The sequence below is a fragment of the Platalea leucorodia genome, assembly GCF_965183815.1.
Source record: "Platalea leucorodia genome assembly, chromosome: 5".
NCBI classification, from domain to species: domain Eukaryota; kingdom Metazoa; phylum Chordata; class Aves; order Pelecaniformes; family Threskiornithidae; genus Platalea; species Platalea leucorodia.
The window spans coordinates 83,866,845-83,882,048 of NC_138827.1; the positions used below are offsets into that span (position 1 = coordinate 83,866,845).

Consider the following 15,204-nt stretch of genomic DNA (forward strand, 5'->3'; position numbering starts at 1 on the left):
TCCTGTCAGCACACAACTTTAAATACTCAGACTTCTAGCTTATTTTTGATCCCATAGCCAATCTGTTGAGGGATTTTTGGGTACCATGGTTTTGGTGCTAGCCTTTACATCATCACAGAGCTCTATATTTTGCTACAGTAATAAAAAAAAACGACAGTGCTGCTGCTTCCAGTGATTTCTGTCATCTCACAGTCTCTGTTCTCTGAAGATCTGCAAGTCATAGTAAACTGTCAGGTTCCACAGAAAGAAAAAATATTCAGCTTTGTATTTGTGAGAAGGGCTGACAAAAATTAATCCAGTTGCACTCTTGTAATCTCAGCCTCAAAAGGCAAAACTGATAAAATGTAAAACCTTTTTTTCCACACGTAATCTCGGGGTTTCGATTCATGGCTTTCGAGTGCTCAAGTTTGGTGTTGCTATAGTTAGTATCGGATAAAAGGAAGAGACGCCCACCCTCCCCCCTCAGCTGGCCAGCAGATGGGAGCTGGTCAACAACTTGTTGAGTGCATAGTGTTCCACTGAAAAATGTACTTTCCTCCTAGGCAGGTCAGTGTTTTATGTCAGTACCTGGATCTTGCCAAAAATTTTCAATGTAAGGAAGTCAAACTATTTTATCTGGAAAGCATAATTTCTATACCTTCCTTTTTTTTTGCATAACTAATATTTTTTTACATACATGATGATATAGGCATATGTTATGTGACTCAGTGTAGAGGAATTGGTTTAACTTAATAAAATCGAACTGGGAACAAAAGTATGAGCCCCATGGACCATCAAACCCACTGTAATGCAATATGTCCAAATGGTGTGGAATCTCATCTTACTCAACCGCTAAGGGGTACCCTTCTTAACAATATCTAAGCTAGCTAAGAAAAAAACTTTTTCCAATTCTCAAGCCAATATTGAACTGTGATTTTTCTTTTCACACAGGACTCTGGGGTGATGAAAACTGTACTGTCTCTCTTCCCTGTATTTGTAAACGTAAACTTGCATGGAAAATAGAGAAGGAGATTCCAAAAGACCAGAACCAACAAGGAATGTGTCCCAAAGGCTGGTTGCACTTTGGATTCAAAGTAAGACATTTTTTTGTGCTGTTTGATTATTCAAAATGCCTTCCATATTTATGACAGAAATTGGACTTCTTAAGGATTATTCAACGTTTGAAGATTTTCTTCCTTTTTGAAAGCAGGGCCCTTAGGTTTATAACTACTGACAGTGATACAAAGGTTTACAGCTATTAAGTAGCTTTGCACACAGAAGTTGTCTTAATAAGGTGTCAAAAATTTTACTTTAGTTGAAGGAAATGAATACTCATATATGCAAAAGCTATCTAAGTGTATTTTTGCTTTTGCTGTAAAAAAGCCTGTTCCATCCTCTCTTTTCCACTTATGACAATTCCAAGAGTCTTGTATGGTCTCAAAACAGATCTCTGACCCCTAGTTGTACTAAATGGTCCCTAACTGCTGTCATTCTCCAAATGATGCTGTTTCAAATAGGGTTCATCAAAGATAATTATAAACCAAAGTCTAGTTTCAGCCGAAGGTCAAAAGGCAATTATTTCATCAGGCTTCGTTTAAATACATACGTTCTGTAATAGCAACATGCATTGAGGTGGCTGGATTTATCCCAGTGCTAAACTGCAGTGACTACAAGGATAAATTTAACCCAGATTGTGTTTGCCTTTAAACAACTGATTCGAATCCAAGCCTGATTGCAGCTGAAAACTGGTACCAACCATGTTGGAGAGGTCCATTGCAGACAGAAACTAATGAAATATTTAGTTTTCAGTAACAGCGTGTGAAATGTTTTAGTGATCACTCTTGGTGATTGATAGGCTATAAACTGGAGAAAAGACAAAACAAGCCTTTTTTTTTTTTTTTTTTTAAAAAAAAAAAAAAAACAGTGCTTTTTGATACAAATTCCGAAGGATCCAGAGCATCTGAGAAGCTGGTACTCTGCGCAGGAGTTCTGCAGTAGCTATGATGGGTCACTCGCTTCCCTTGAAGATGAACTAGAACAAGGTAGAGTACTGAAAATATTGTTAAATAAATAAAATTTCATCTTCATTAGGATGCTGTAGTAAAGTTTCATCTTGGACACAGATTTAGGAAAAAAAGATCGCTCAGATCCTACTCGGGGTTCCACTGCTTTAAACAAATGAGTGTTTCTCTTTCCCAGTTTCCCAAAATGTAAAGATTCAAATATCCACTGAGCTATATGACAGGTACATTTTGAAGAGTAATTATAATTTATTTTGTGCTCACTACCGTGCATTAGAAATACAAAAAAAAAAAAAAAAAAGGAATACCCATTTAAAAATTTGCTATGTAAAATTTCTGTATCTTATGAATGCAGCATCACACTGTTGTAAAAGCAATCTCATTTTTATCCTTTAATAATACTTAAAATCTGGTCTATAGTATAGCACATAAGCATAGTGCTAAGCTAGAACTGTCAGAGAAATGCCAGCACATTTGGAAATATATTTAATCCCTATTCATAAAAACCTGTGAGTGAATTTCTTACATTTGTAAAACCACTTATTTGGAGGTGGGAGGAATCTCACTGGCTATCTTTAGTTGAGAAATCTTATTTTCAACTAAAACTGAGAAAAACTTTTTCAGTGGGACAGTACCCTGAACTAATACTTAAGTTGTTCAAGCTGCTATGAACATTTCTGGAAGACTTACTAGTTAATGGACTAGATTCTAACCCAACTGAAGTTAATCAATTTAACTGAATTTATAGTTAGATGATACTGAAATGCCGCTCATGTTCTTACTTTCTGGTAGCTGTGTAATGTCATTGATTAGTAATTAATTTTTTCAGTGCTTTAGTGTGTTGGAAGAGACTACATCTATCCCTAAATGGTTACCAGTTATTTATATTTTATTCCTGTTTCATTTTCCAGCTTTCATAACAATGAATCTGTTTGGACAGAAAACTAGCGTTTGGATAGGTTTGGATAGTGGTGATTACGAAAAATGGGTGAATGAAAAACCTTCGATATATTCCAACTGGTCTCCAGTTGAAGTAGTGGATGTGAGTATTTCCAGGGGGTTTAAGGACAGTGAGAAGTTGGTTTATCTATAAAACTTGTGACTGCCACAAAGACAAGGCCTAACTTGTTACAGCAACTTAATCTTCTCTTAATTTGTGCAACTTCAAACAACTGTGGGCACAGATTTATGGGCATAACTAGAGGTAGAAAAAAAGGCACTATTGAGACAATTATCTACGTAATTTGTGGCTATAGTCACATTCTCTTGCAATTGCTTTTAAGCACCAAAGTTTGAATTACACAGTATCATATGCTGGGTCTGAGCAAAGTTTAGGAATAAGATAATGAATTTCATATTTTAATATATTGTTTTACACCACGTTAGTCCGTATTGGGCTTAGCATTTTAGTTTGTTCAGTGAAAGCTTGTGACTTTTTTTATTATGAGGTTATTGTTTCAAATTGTATTTATGGGAATGTTCATTGTTCTACCTAAATATTTATAATAGTGACTTTCAGATAATTATTCTTCTAAATTTAATGTAATAATTACGCATTGCTTTTACACAGTGTCTTTTTAAATTAATATAAGGTTCTGTGTTGATTGCAGAGACAGCGTTATAACAGTGCAAACATTCAAGAACAACTTCCACTATGCACATTGGTATCAAATAACCCTAATTTTTATTTTACGGGAAAATGGTACTTGGAAAACTGTCAGAAAAATTATGGGTTTATCTGCCAAAAGACTCAGGGTAAGGTTTTGTTTTGCTTTGCTTCTGTTCTCTTTTCTTACTATATATTGAATTCATCTTACTTTATTTTCTTCTAGAAGCAGCTTGTTATAGGTGTCTATAAAACCAGGAACATAAAAGATTTCTAAGATAGTTTACTTTGAGATTTAGACAGACTAGCTCTACACGATTTAATATTCAGTAGCTGTGATGTAGAAGTAATTTCTAAAAAAATATTTTGTTACTACATTTTCTTCCTAACTTTGAGCTTTCTGTTGCATATCTTAGATTCAGGAATAGAGATGAAATTTCATGTTTTTTGCCGCGGCAAGCAGAGTAACAGCATGAAATGACAAAAGGCAAAACTGAGGGTAATTTTGATGAAAATATGATGGCGGGGTGGGACTTGCCCTATTAGATCAGACTAGGCTCTAGAAAATGTGTTTCTGTGAGCAGTGCCAACCAATTGGCCGATCAAATAGAGTTAGGCTTTTCTTTTCACGCTTCTCTAATTCTGTGACCATGATGCTCACCTGCCAGAAGCACAGAGCTTTTGCGGGGAACATGTGGTGTTTGGTTTCCTCAAGCCACATTGCGGCGTTGCCTCTGGGACTGGGAGCTGCTGGCATCCCCAGGGTGCTCGGGCAGCTTTGGAGCCCTGTCCCAGGGGCTGCTGCAGCTCTGCCAGCGGGAAGCTGCCAGAGCATGTTACCAAAATAGACCAGCAGCAAATTATTAATCCTAAAGCCAAGGGAGGGCTGTAATCTGAGCCTGTAAGGAGTGTCCTTGGGTGCTGTACTTACTGCGGGGGTGGTTTCATATGGCTCAACTTTATATATCACCTCTTAGTTAAGCCCTGGGTCTAAAGAGACAATTCTCAGGAGGTGAGGGAGGGTGAGTCGAGAAGTAGAATAAACAAGTACAAGCTTTGGGCAGTGTTCACATGTGGCTCTAGCAAACCATAGCTGTATTTGACATCATTTATTATGAACTACAGTTGCAGGGAGTGCTGGAGTAATTGTGCACACAGTGTAAGAAAAATAAATAAATGCATTTTCCTGCTGTTTTGTTTCGTTTACCTCCTGAACGTTAGTATTTTAACCCCTTGCTGCTGCTTCAGACAGATGGAAAAGGCTCTAAAAGGCAGGAAGGAAAACGGTTGCTTTAGGGCGGCCAGGCTGCAGGGCGCCTGGCGGGGATTGGGGCTGCACTGGGTGCTCAGCACCCTCCCCACATTTCCCAGCCGGGTGAATGTGAGCATGGCCCATGGGCCCCGGCCGAAGCGCAGTGGGGATGGGGGGGACACGCTGTGCCCCGGGCTCAGTGCTGCCCGCCTGCCCCACACGCAGCAGAGTGCTCCTGGGGGTGAAGGGACCAGTCCTGCCTCCCCTGTGTGACACCCGTGGCGCTCTCCCAAACCATCAGGCAGTTCCGCTTGCTAATTCAGCAGAAAATTTTCCTGTCTCTTTTTTTTTTCCCTTCCCCCTCGCCCCCAGTTGATGTCACTTTGTGCAGCTTTTCCAGGCTGCATCAGCTCAGTGCAGGGTCAGGCAAACACCAGACCTGTGCATGCGAATATGCAGCTGGAAGAGCGGAGAAGCAAGGAAGGGAGAAGCGAGACGGCCCCTTGCTGGCAATGGTGAACTGCTAAATTTCCTCAAACGTCCAAACAACTGTGTCAATTCCTGGAAAGATGAGCTGGTGCTTTGCTTCTGCCATCCTGTCCGCATCCTGTCTCCCCTTTTTTTGCATTATTTTCTGTAGGAGACTAAAATGAAGTAAATCAGCAGGAGATCTGAACTGGGCTCTGATCTCTTAGTGATGCCTGAGTTAGGGTTGTGTCAGCATTTTATTGCATTTCCTGCCTTTTCTTTTTTTAACCAGTGACACACACTGAAAGCTGGAATAAAATAGAGTGCTTCAGTTAGCTCAAGAGCAGAACTTTTTCTTGCTTAGAAATGTCTAATTTTAAATGATTTGTGGATGACAAATAATAAATTAATTTACTATTTTAAGATGCTTGTTAACACTCCTCCTCTCTTAGTCATAAAGGGAACCAAGTCTAAAAACACGTCACCTCATAGCAAAGCAACCACTTCATTTTGTAATCACAGAGAAGTTTTACAGACAGAAGTAACTAATCCAGACAGACAAACGGGATTAAAACTGAGGCATTGCTTTATTTTAGTAGTCTTGTTTGAAGCATACTGTGGGCATTCATACACATTAGCAAAGGCATTTGCATCCTGTAGAAAAGCGAGCACGGCAGCATCACAGACTCTGCTGGGGTGAAGATGGTCTCTGTCTCCTGATTTTTTTCTTATGGGGGACTCTCTCTTTATTTCTTAAATCTAAAAAGTCTGCTTCTTCCTTTCATTTTTTTGGACATTGCTCTGTTAGTTTATCATCAAAAAGAGATTTAAGTCTCCGTGCGCAGAGGATTTCTCTTTAAGTGCCAGTACTGTGATCTTCTCTGCGTTGGCTCATGGATAGTAAAGGTGAGCTCAAGAAGCTCCCAAGCACTTCCTTCTACCGTGAGCCACAGTTTGCCATCCCCTGAGTTGTGCCAATACAATTATTTGTGAAGCCAGACATTGTGCTGTAAACTGATCTTGGAAATTATTAAAAATAATGGGTCAGAAAAGAGGTAATCTAAACTACATGCAAGGTATCTGGGGTAAGGGCACTCCGCAGCCCACTGCTGTTGGACATTTGGGGTATGCCCAGGTCCCAGGTGATTTCTTACTGACCTTCAAAGATCCAGTCAGTGGAACTAACTCCATCCAGGTTTTCTTTTTTTTGTTATACATTAAGCTCTTTCACTCCTGTGATGAGTTTTGTGCTGTGGTGGAATTTCAGATACTGTTCTAGTAGCCATCATCTTTTTCTTTTTAAAGTTCTAAGTGCCTTTCTGAAACCAAAGAGTTTGCAATTTTTAGATTTGTTTTTAAGGATAGTTCTGATTTTTTAGGAGCTGTTATGCTATGTTCAAGCTGTCTGTTTAAAAAAATAAAGAAATCCTTTCTTTCTGTTTATAACAGACACATCCAGACATGTCATCAATGCATCTGAAATGTACCCTGTGCCAGATACTTTAGAATATGGAAACAGAACGTATAAACTGTTACGTGGGAATTTTACATGGTCCTCAGCTTTAAAAACCTGCATGGCAAATGGGGCGGAGTTGGTCAGCATCACCGACCGGTATCACCAAGCTTTCCTCACAGTCATTGTGAATCGGCTGGGATACAACCACTGGATCGGGCTGTTCACTTCGGATGTACGTAGTGGATTCCCTGGCTACGAATATGATGCTGCAAAGGAGTTTTTCCAGTAACAAGCTAATGAGCTGTGTCACTCATTTGAAGTCACAGGAGTTTGCATCTGGAAATGAAACCCTGGAAAGCTTGAGCCCTAACCATTTTAATGTATAAAACTAATGAGAGCCACTTTAGTGCAATGACTACTGAAAGCTAAAAGCCGTAGGAAACTTTTTAAAATACACAAAAAATCTCTTGTAGTGTCAACATTGAAATTATGTTGTTTCATTTTTAGTTGCTCAATGGCCCAAATAATCACTTGCTGAAAACAGCAGGTTAGATGCAGTTGTGGTCTCCCAGAAGTGAGCTGGGAGGATCCTTGGATCTGGCTTTTGTAGATCTTTCTGGATCCACCCAGACTTCGGAAAAGTAAAAGACATTCTGTAATACCTGGTGAGGATGCCACCGGAAGAAGATGAACTTGTGTGGTGCTAAAGCATATCAGAAAGATAATCTGAAATTTGTTTTGGCAGAACGGGCTTAACTTTGAATGGTCGGATGGGACTAGGTCTTTGTTTACCTTCTGGGAAGACGACGAGTCCCAGGCCTTTGGCAGCTGTGTTTACATTGATACTTCGGGGCACTGGAAAAGTGCTAACTGCGAGCGACTTCTGCAAGGAGCAGTTTGCCACGTGCCACCTAGTAAGTCAGAGTTAAGTTTTATATTAAATCTTTGCAGCTGCAAATGTGTGTATTGATAGTGGAAGTATAGGAAAGGAAATTAATTGGTTTGAGGTTAAGCAATGATGATAGTGTTGTTCAGAATTGAAATAGATTTCTGGCATTTCCTTCCTGTCTCTCTTCTTTGCGAAACCATTTTTTCCCCATAAAATATTGGCCATCAGGTCTGGTCTGTAGGAGAATGGAAGGAGAACTTTCATAATAGAAAACAAACAGGAAAATTACTTACTCTGTCTCTTCAGTGAACGCTATATTATCTGTGAAAAATGATGATCGCTAATAACCTAGCTTGAAGGGAAATAAATTCAGTTTGCTGCAATTACCTGTGGGATGGGAGAAGGGAAGCATTTAGAGCAAAGTGAAAAATCAGAGTCACATCTTCACTGATTGCCTATAAAAGATTTTGCAACTTTTTTTTTTTTTTTAAAGATAAGAATATTTTCCTGTATCCTAAAATAAGTTGTGTTTCCTGCAATGACCTGTCAATTACCTGGGCTTCATTTGAATCCAGAATTCAGGTCTGGAGCTCCATTCAGTCCAGGACTGCAGAGTCTTTGGCAGCATCCAGTTCTCAAAATAGTTCCCATCAGGTGGTACTGATCACCAGGGGTTCACCTACAGCTTATTGTAGTTTTTGCATCTGTTGAGAAGAAAGCTGTTTTGGATTCCTTCAAGACAAAAATTATTCTCTAGCATGATTTTTGTAGCGAAGCTGACTAATTTTCTGATTTGTTTGTCAAGTTATGTAATCATATATAGCCTAAGGTTTACTTAATTTTTAAAAGTTGTATTTTGCAGCAAAGTAGGACGCCTGTGAGACCATAGGTGACAGCTGAATCTACAGCACTGCCAAAAAGTGATGCAGGGTATTGCAAAGTGAGCTTGTAGAGCTGCTCTGAGTCAGAGGGACTCTCTGCTGCAGCACGTTGCACGCCGGAGAGGCTGGCTGCTGCTTACCGATGGGAGCCTCTCCTCTGCTGCGGTATTTGGCATGAAGTTGTCTTTGTGGCTTAGCGGAGAGAAGCTCTGCAGCCCTTGGAAATCCCCAGCCCTCTGGGAGATGCTGGGCAGCCCGGAGTGCTCTGATGTGCCTGTAGTTTCCTTATAACTCCCTGTGCACATCAATTTTCATTAGATTGTCCCGATATTGCTGTTGCAATCTGGCAAAGTTTTTCATCAGAAACAAAACCAGCTTTACTCTTTTAGTACAAATATATATAACCACTAGATTTTCACTTTGAAAAATAGAGGCATAATGCAATAACATGCTTATTAGCATTACTCCAAAACAGTGTGTGGAATGTTATATTAATGTGTATGTTGTTGTGCCAATAAAGCTGTGCTGTTATTTCTATCACAGAAAAGAAACTCTCTGCCTATAAAGGCTTATGTTCAGAAAAAACTGTTCCCTGGATCAAATTCAAAAACAGTTGCTACAGCTTTTCCACAGTTCTGCAGGGCACAAGTTTTGATACTGCGTATGAAGTCTGCAAAAATCAAGGTAAGTGATTATTTTGTAGCTACAAAATGTCATTGTAATATCTTAAAAAATATATATTCTCTGAAATGACTGAAATCATGGCATGTGTTTTCTCTAGTTCAAGATCACGATAGTGGAGCTCATAAGCCAACTATGAAATTGGAGGCAACATACTTCAAAAAAAGGTTCCTTGCCATGTGAAAATATTGATTTCTGGAATAACACATAAAATGCATTTCTTTCCCTTCAAATTTGTTTTAAAATCATGTGAGAACAGTTTTATATCAGCCTAGGCATTTTCACATTAACTGCAAATTTAAGAACTTACAACACATAACCAGACTTTTTAAGCTTGTCAATTAAGGCTCATAATATTAAGTTTTTGAAATGCGATGTTACAGTTTAATGGCATGGATTGTTTGAAAATTCATTCTGTGTTTAATCTGTAGGATCAAATCTCCTAACTATTCAAGATGAAGATGAAAATGCTTTCATTCTGGAAGAATTGCACAGTTTTGGTTATTCTGTGCAAATGGTTTGGTTGAACATCCTGCTTGTTACAGACAGTAAGTTTTGGGTGGAAGAGAACTGCGTCTAAGAATCTGGTTTGGGTTTTCGTTTGGTTTTTATTTGAATGCTGGTGTAACCATATTCTAAAACACTGTTATCTTTTGAGATTTTTTTCGCTGCCTATTACCTGTTTATGATGTAGTAAAACCAGTCAGGCTTTCTGTAATCATTACTTATTAGTATTCTGAATACTCAGTATGTATGCATATTATGGGAATGCCTTTATTTTCTTCTTAGAGAAGCACTACAGGCTGTCTTCTGTGTCAACTACATAGGATATTTTTAAATCCTTAAAAAAAAAAAAGTAATATAGTGGCCAAACAGACAAAATTCTGGCATTCTTTAATTCAATATTTATTTATGTGAGGGTAAGTCCAACTGAAACAGAGATAATTATCAAAACACTATGGTATTTTATAATGATTTATAACTTCTGCCCTTAGATGCGACAATCTCCTGGTTTGATGGCTCTCCCTTAAATTATTCTAACTGGGGCATCAGGGAGCCTGAATTTGATCATCTCAAAGGGAATTTCTGTATCAGTCTGAGGACCACAGATGGAGTCTGGCATTTATCTCCATGCAAAGAAAAAAAGGGATTTGTGTGTAAAATGGATGCAGGTATGTTCTTCCATAAAAGGCAATTGTGTCCTTTTAACCATTATTTTATGTGTTCCTTGTCACTTGCTTACTTGCTTTTAGTTTTCATTTAAATAATTCTGTCCCTTGGTATTACAAAAAATACCTGTGAAAAACCCAACCAGCCAGGGTAACCTTCTGTCGAGGAACCTGGGCAGCTGTTGCGTTATTGCCAACTGTGGTAGACTTTCTGCTGTATGGGTGGGCCATGTGCAGAGAATCATAGAGTCATAGAATACCAGGTTGGAAGGGACCTCAAGGATCATCTGGTGCAACCTTTCTTGGCAACAGCACAGTCTAGCCAAGGTGGCCCAGCACCCTGTCCAGCCGAATCTTCTAAGTGTCCAATGTTGGGGAATCCAGCACTTCCCTGGGGGGATTATTCCAATGGCCGATAGTTTCCATTGTGAAAAATTTTCCTCTTGTGTCCAGTTGGAATCTCCCCAGGAATAACTTGTACCCATTACCCCTGGTCTTTTCCATGTGACTCCTTGTAAAAAGGGAGTCTCCATCTTCTTGGTAGCCACCCTTTAAATACTGGAACATGGTGATAAGGTGTTCCCTAAGCCTTCTTTTCTCAAGGCTGAACAAACCCGGTTCTCTCGGGCTTTCTTCATATGGCAGAGCATCAGGCTGACCTCCACAGACCCCGTAGGACGGGCAGGCACAGCCTGGGAGAGCTGCACAGGCACCACGTTGGTAGGAGTGTGGGTCTGCGAGAGAGCTGAAGTGCTCTGAGAACCCACCCGACATGCCCGAGTCGCTGCTGGACTCGACAGCTAGATTAATCTACCACTGCACAGATCTGCTCATGCATTTGCACTTTCAAAAGTAGATAAATGCTCCTGCTCATCCTTGCACAAATGTCAATTAATATATTCCACCAAATTTAAGGGATTTTAGATAACAGCTTAGGTCACGTTTAACTTGGCCAGTTGGAATCCCATTGTTACGAGTAAAGTTAAAGAACAGCCTGCTCTATCAGTTTTACCATGACTACATACATAGTAACTTATCCTAGCTCTATGGGTAATTCTATGACTGTTCTGGATTCTATTTCAGATATCAATGCAACAGAACCCTCTGCAAAATGTAAGTTTCTTCTGTACTTTCTTAATATTTTTTTGTAAGTACTAATAACACATTTTGAGCCAATATTTTGTGAGGTAACATTTGTCACTGTTAAACCTGTAATTTAAAATGTGTGACATATAAGGGGTAATAATAATGTTTTCCATAAAACATCTATATATTTAGGATTATATATAATTATAAATGTATTTGCTTAATAACAGTTTCTGTCCTTCCCCTTCAGCATCATACCGTGGGCTTGCAGCTCTGGCTGTTCTCGTGACGTTGGTGATGCTGGGTGCCATTTCCCTTTTTCTGTGGTGCCTGTACAAACAGAATAACCAACTCTTCCGCAGGATACTGTGGGTCAGAAACGCCTATTTGCCACAGATCAATGCTGACGTTCCTGCTTTGGAAGAAAGCATCCTCATTTCTGATTTTGAGAGAAGCGACAATTAATTGATCAGAAGTAGCAAGTGATCACATCTTCCATGTGAAACTCCGCAATCTACAGCAGTTTTCTCTTCCTCGGGAGTCCCCCGGGGAACCCACATCCAGAGAAACCCTGGCAGCCATCGGTATGAATGCCATAGGGGCTCCCTACCTTGGAGCACTTTTGCTTTGTGGCAGGATGAGGTGAGGATGCATGGCAGAACCACAGAGAAATTAGCTCCTTTGGGACAAGCCAGGAACTGAAAATGATACCACGCCATAAACCTCCAACCACTCACATGGAACCGTCATGTCTGAGGCCCCAGAGCAGTGGGTGTTTTCATGCAGCTTTTTCCTTCGGGAACATTTGGGCTTTTGTGTTTTGTTTTTATACGTCGCAGAATCTGCTCATGAGCCAGCATTAAAATTTGGCCTTGAATTTAGGAACTCTGAAACATATTCCAAGGATGATGGGGTTGATTTTTTTTTTTTCTTAATAGCCATTCCTTCTGCAAAATGAGCAGTTATTTTTCAGACAGTGGATTCTTGCCAGGTGGATTTCCAAGCTCACAGAGAGATGAAGTCACTTTTGACTTGGGAGTGCCAGAGTTTTGGTAGTTTGGCCCATGATGGTTCACATTATAAAATAAATTAGTCTAGAGATACAATGACATAGGGACTTTGTCATCCTGAAGTTAATATATTCATTTGAGATGCATCTAGCGTCCAGTTAAAGATTTAACTATGTGATCTTTCACCTAGCTTATTTCAGAAATTGAATCCCACCAACCTCTTTTAATGACATTTTTGGGCAATATCTGTTTGAAGAGAAAAAACTGTTATAAATCTTGCTGAAGTTATGGTAATAAATTGCTTTACTGTTCACCTACTGTATTTCTGCAAGCAGTATTCATGTATGCTGTTCTAAGACCTTGCTCTCAAAAGCTAAGGACGATACATAGGGGAGCCACATTGCTGTTCCCAACAGGTGCTATAGTCCTATAACCCCATGTAGCAGACCCTCAGAAGGACACTTTTCACTTTCAGTGTTCGTACTAAGGTGCTAACGAAGGAGATGAATTTCACTGACCAGTTGTTCTGCAGGCTGATGGTTGTGAAAGACCCAGCTCAGGTCTCTGCACTACCTCAGTTACAGTGGCCCAGGACAGCAACGCTTACTCTCTGTGGGACGCCCTCCACCCTAACCAGTCCTCCAGCCACGTCTCTGAAAATGCCCGGAAGGTTTGGGGGGATTTTTTAATTTTTATCGCAGCATGGAAAAACAAATGATTAGTCATGATGAGTTACTTCAGAATGGATTTACTGTGCCTTCAGTCATCTCTAAAAGCTCCTGCGAAGGGCTGCGTTTGTTGTTGGGTTTGTTGGTTTGTTTGTTTTAAGATGACTCATTCTAACAATTTTGCAAGAGCCCTAAGATGAAGGTATGTTCCTTAGAATTAAGCAAGCAGCTAAGGCCAGCTGAAATGTTTTTACATAGTATTTGTGCACACACACAGGAATGTATGACTGCCTTTTAGTTAGATTTCACATGGCCATTTCTAGAAACACTGCAAAAACTGTCTGTTCATGTCATAATTATGTATAGGCCTATTTTTAAAAATTATTTAGTACATAGAATATTTCTGTGCTGGTTTACGGAACCGTTCAAAAATGTCGTCAAAGAGGCTGCAGCTGGTTTTGATCCCAATATCATCTTCAACTTACTGTTTTCAATAACTTCTGTGGGTGTAGCTATCACAAGTTCTTAATCTGAGATTTTTCTGTCATATAAAATATAAATAGCTTTTCTGTGTGTAATTTGTCTAATGGTTTGACCCCATACATTAGTCTTCAGTAATTTTTTTAAAGTTTGTTCTTAGTCCTGTAGATCTATCTATGGGACTGTTTTTATGTGAAGTCCACTATTAGAGTTTGTGGACTGCAACTTTTGAGTACAATTGCCAGATCATCTGCTGTTCATATGTATGAACTGTGATAGCTTCTTTACCACAAAAAAAATACCACAAAAAAGAAAAAAGAAGAAAAAAGGTGGTGACCATCTCTCCCTTCCCCATGAGAATTTCACCTATTTAAACTACAGTTGGACGAACTTACACCAACAAACCCCCTTCATCAAACCCCTGACGAGTGTAATTGCTGCCTTCTTACAGCAAGCAGAGTGGCTTGTAGGATGGATGTTGTTTGCAAGAGTAAGCTGTGTTGTGTCCGAGGGCGTGTATTTATCAGGCTGCTGTGCTGTTACCGAGTTATGAAGACTCTTCAGATTTTGATGTGGTTAATGAGGGTGTATGGTTTTTTTCACAAAACTTGACATAGGCATTTTATCAATTTTCCTTGAGGTATGTGGCAATCATTTAAATCTGTTTGAAGGGCAGTGGTATAATAAACAGCCCTAACCTCAAAACAGTGATCGTTGATTAACATCGACTCTGATATACATGATCTTGCACTAAGGGAAAAAAAGTTCAAGCAGCGTTTTCTTCATACTTTGAAATGGTTTTGAGGGAACAGACCCTTAAATATTTATTTTTAAACCCTTCATCATTTAACTTTTATAATTGCAGGTATTCACTCAAGAATGTAATCGTTGATTGCTTTCTAGTCCTTGTTCTGGATTTTGTTACCATAGCTTTTGTTTGTTTTCCCTTAATTAGGGGTCTGCTATACTATTGTTGATCAGAGTATGTGGTGACTATGTTTTTACTGCTGACCTTGATGATACTGGCAGCCAGGTTCACTGTATTATTTCAACTGGAAAATTAAAGTGTGAATAATAATTTTCTGTGTTGCAATTTTTATTGAATCTTTCCCCAGCTTTAATTAGCTGCCAGGCTTCAGTGTCTCGTAACAGCAGTTCCTAGGCTTTGCACCAGGTCATCCTGGTAGGAGAGGGACAGCTTGCACCCCACTCCTGGCTGCATGGCTGGACCCAGAGCTGGGCACTGCAGACAGTCTCCACATGTGTGGTGGCTCCAGTGTTTCCCAGAGCATGGACGAGGATGCCCTGGGACCTGTGTGCAGGAGGTGCTGGGAGGGGGAAGGAGCCGCAGCACCATCGGTGAGGATGATGGATGGGAGCGTGGTGCTGATGCACAGACATTCTCCTGGCCCATTGCCTGTTCCCTGCAGCCCTGGGAGCGCAGTAGCTTCCATGGTAGCACTGAAATAATAACGCCTGTGTCCAAGAACTGGGTTCACCAGAGCCCGAGCAAGCAAATGAATGTTGTGTTTTCCTCTGCTGTGCCAGCTTCTTTGAA

The 15,204-nt window shown here is 39.9% G+C and overlaps 1 protein-coding gene across 7 annotated transcripts in view; it reads left to right on the forward strand.

The window, feature by feature from the left end:
* Positions 1-15,204, forward strand: part of PLA2R1 (phospholipase A2 receptor 1) — a 54,890-nt gene that overhangs the window by 29,625 nt on the left and 10,061 nt on the right. For 4 of the 7 annotated variants that reach the window (XR_014228301.1, XR_014228302.1, XR_014228303.1 and 1 more), the window contains exons 20-30: positions 931-1,073; positions 1,904-2,021; positions 2,912-3,042; positions 3,611-3,755; positions 6,776-7,014; positions 7,528-7,696; positions 9,096-9,236; positions 9,665-9,781; positions 10,229-10,405; positions 11,486-11,515; positions 11,739-12,072. Coding sequence is in view for 3 of the 7 variants with exons in the window: in XM_082313312.1 (XP_082169438.1) it covers positions 931-1,073; positions 1,904-2,021; positions 2,912-3,042; positions 3,611-3,755; positions 6,776-7,014; positions 7,528-7,696; positions 9,096-9,236; positions 9,665-9,781; positions 10,229-10,405; positions 11,486-11,515; positions 11,739-11,953 (1,625 nt within the window). In the remaining 4 variants the exon portion in view is untranslated. The other 3 variants (XM_082313312.1, XM_082313314.1, XM_082313313.1) reach the window with 2 other exon arrangements.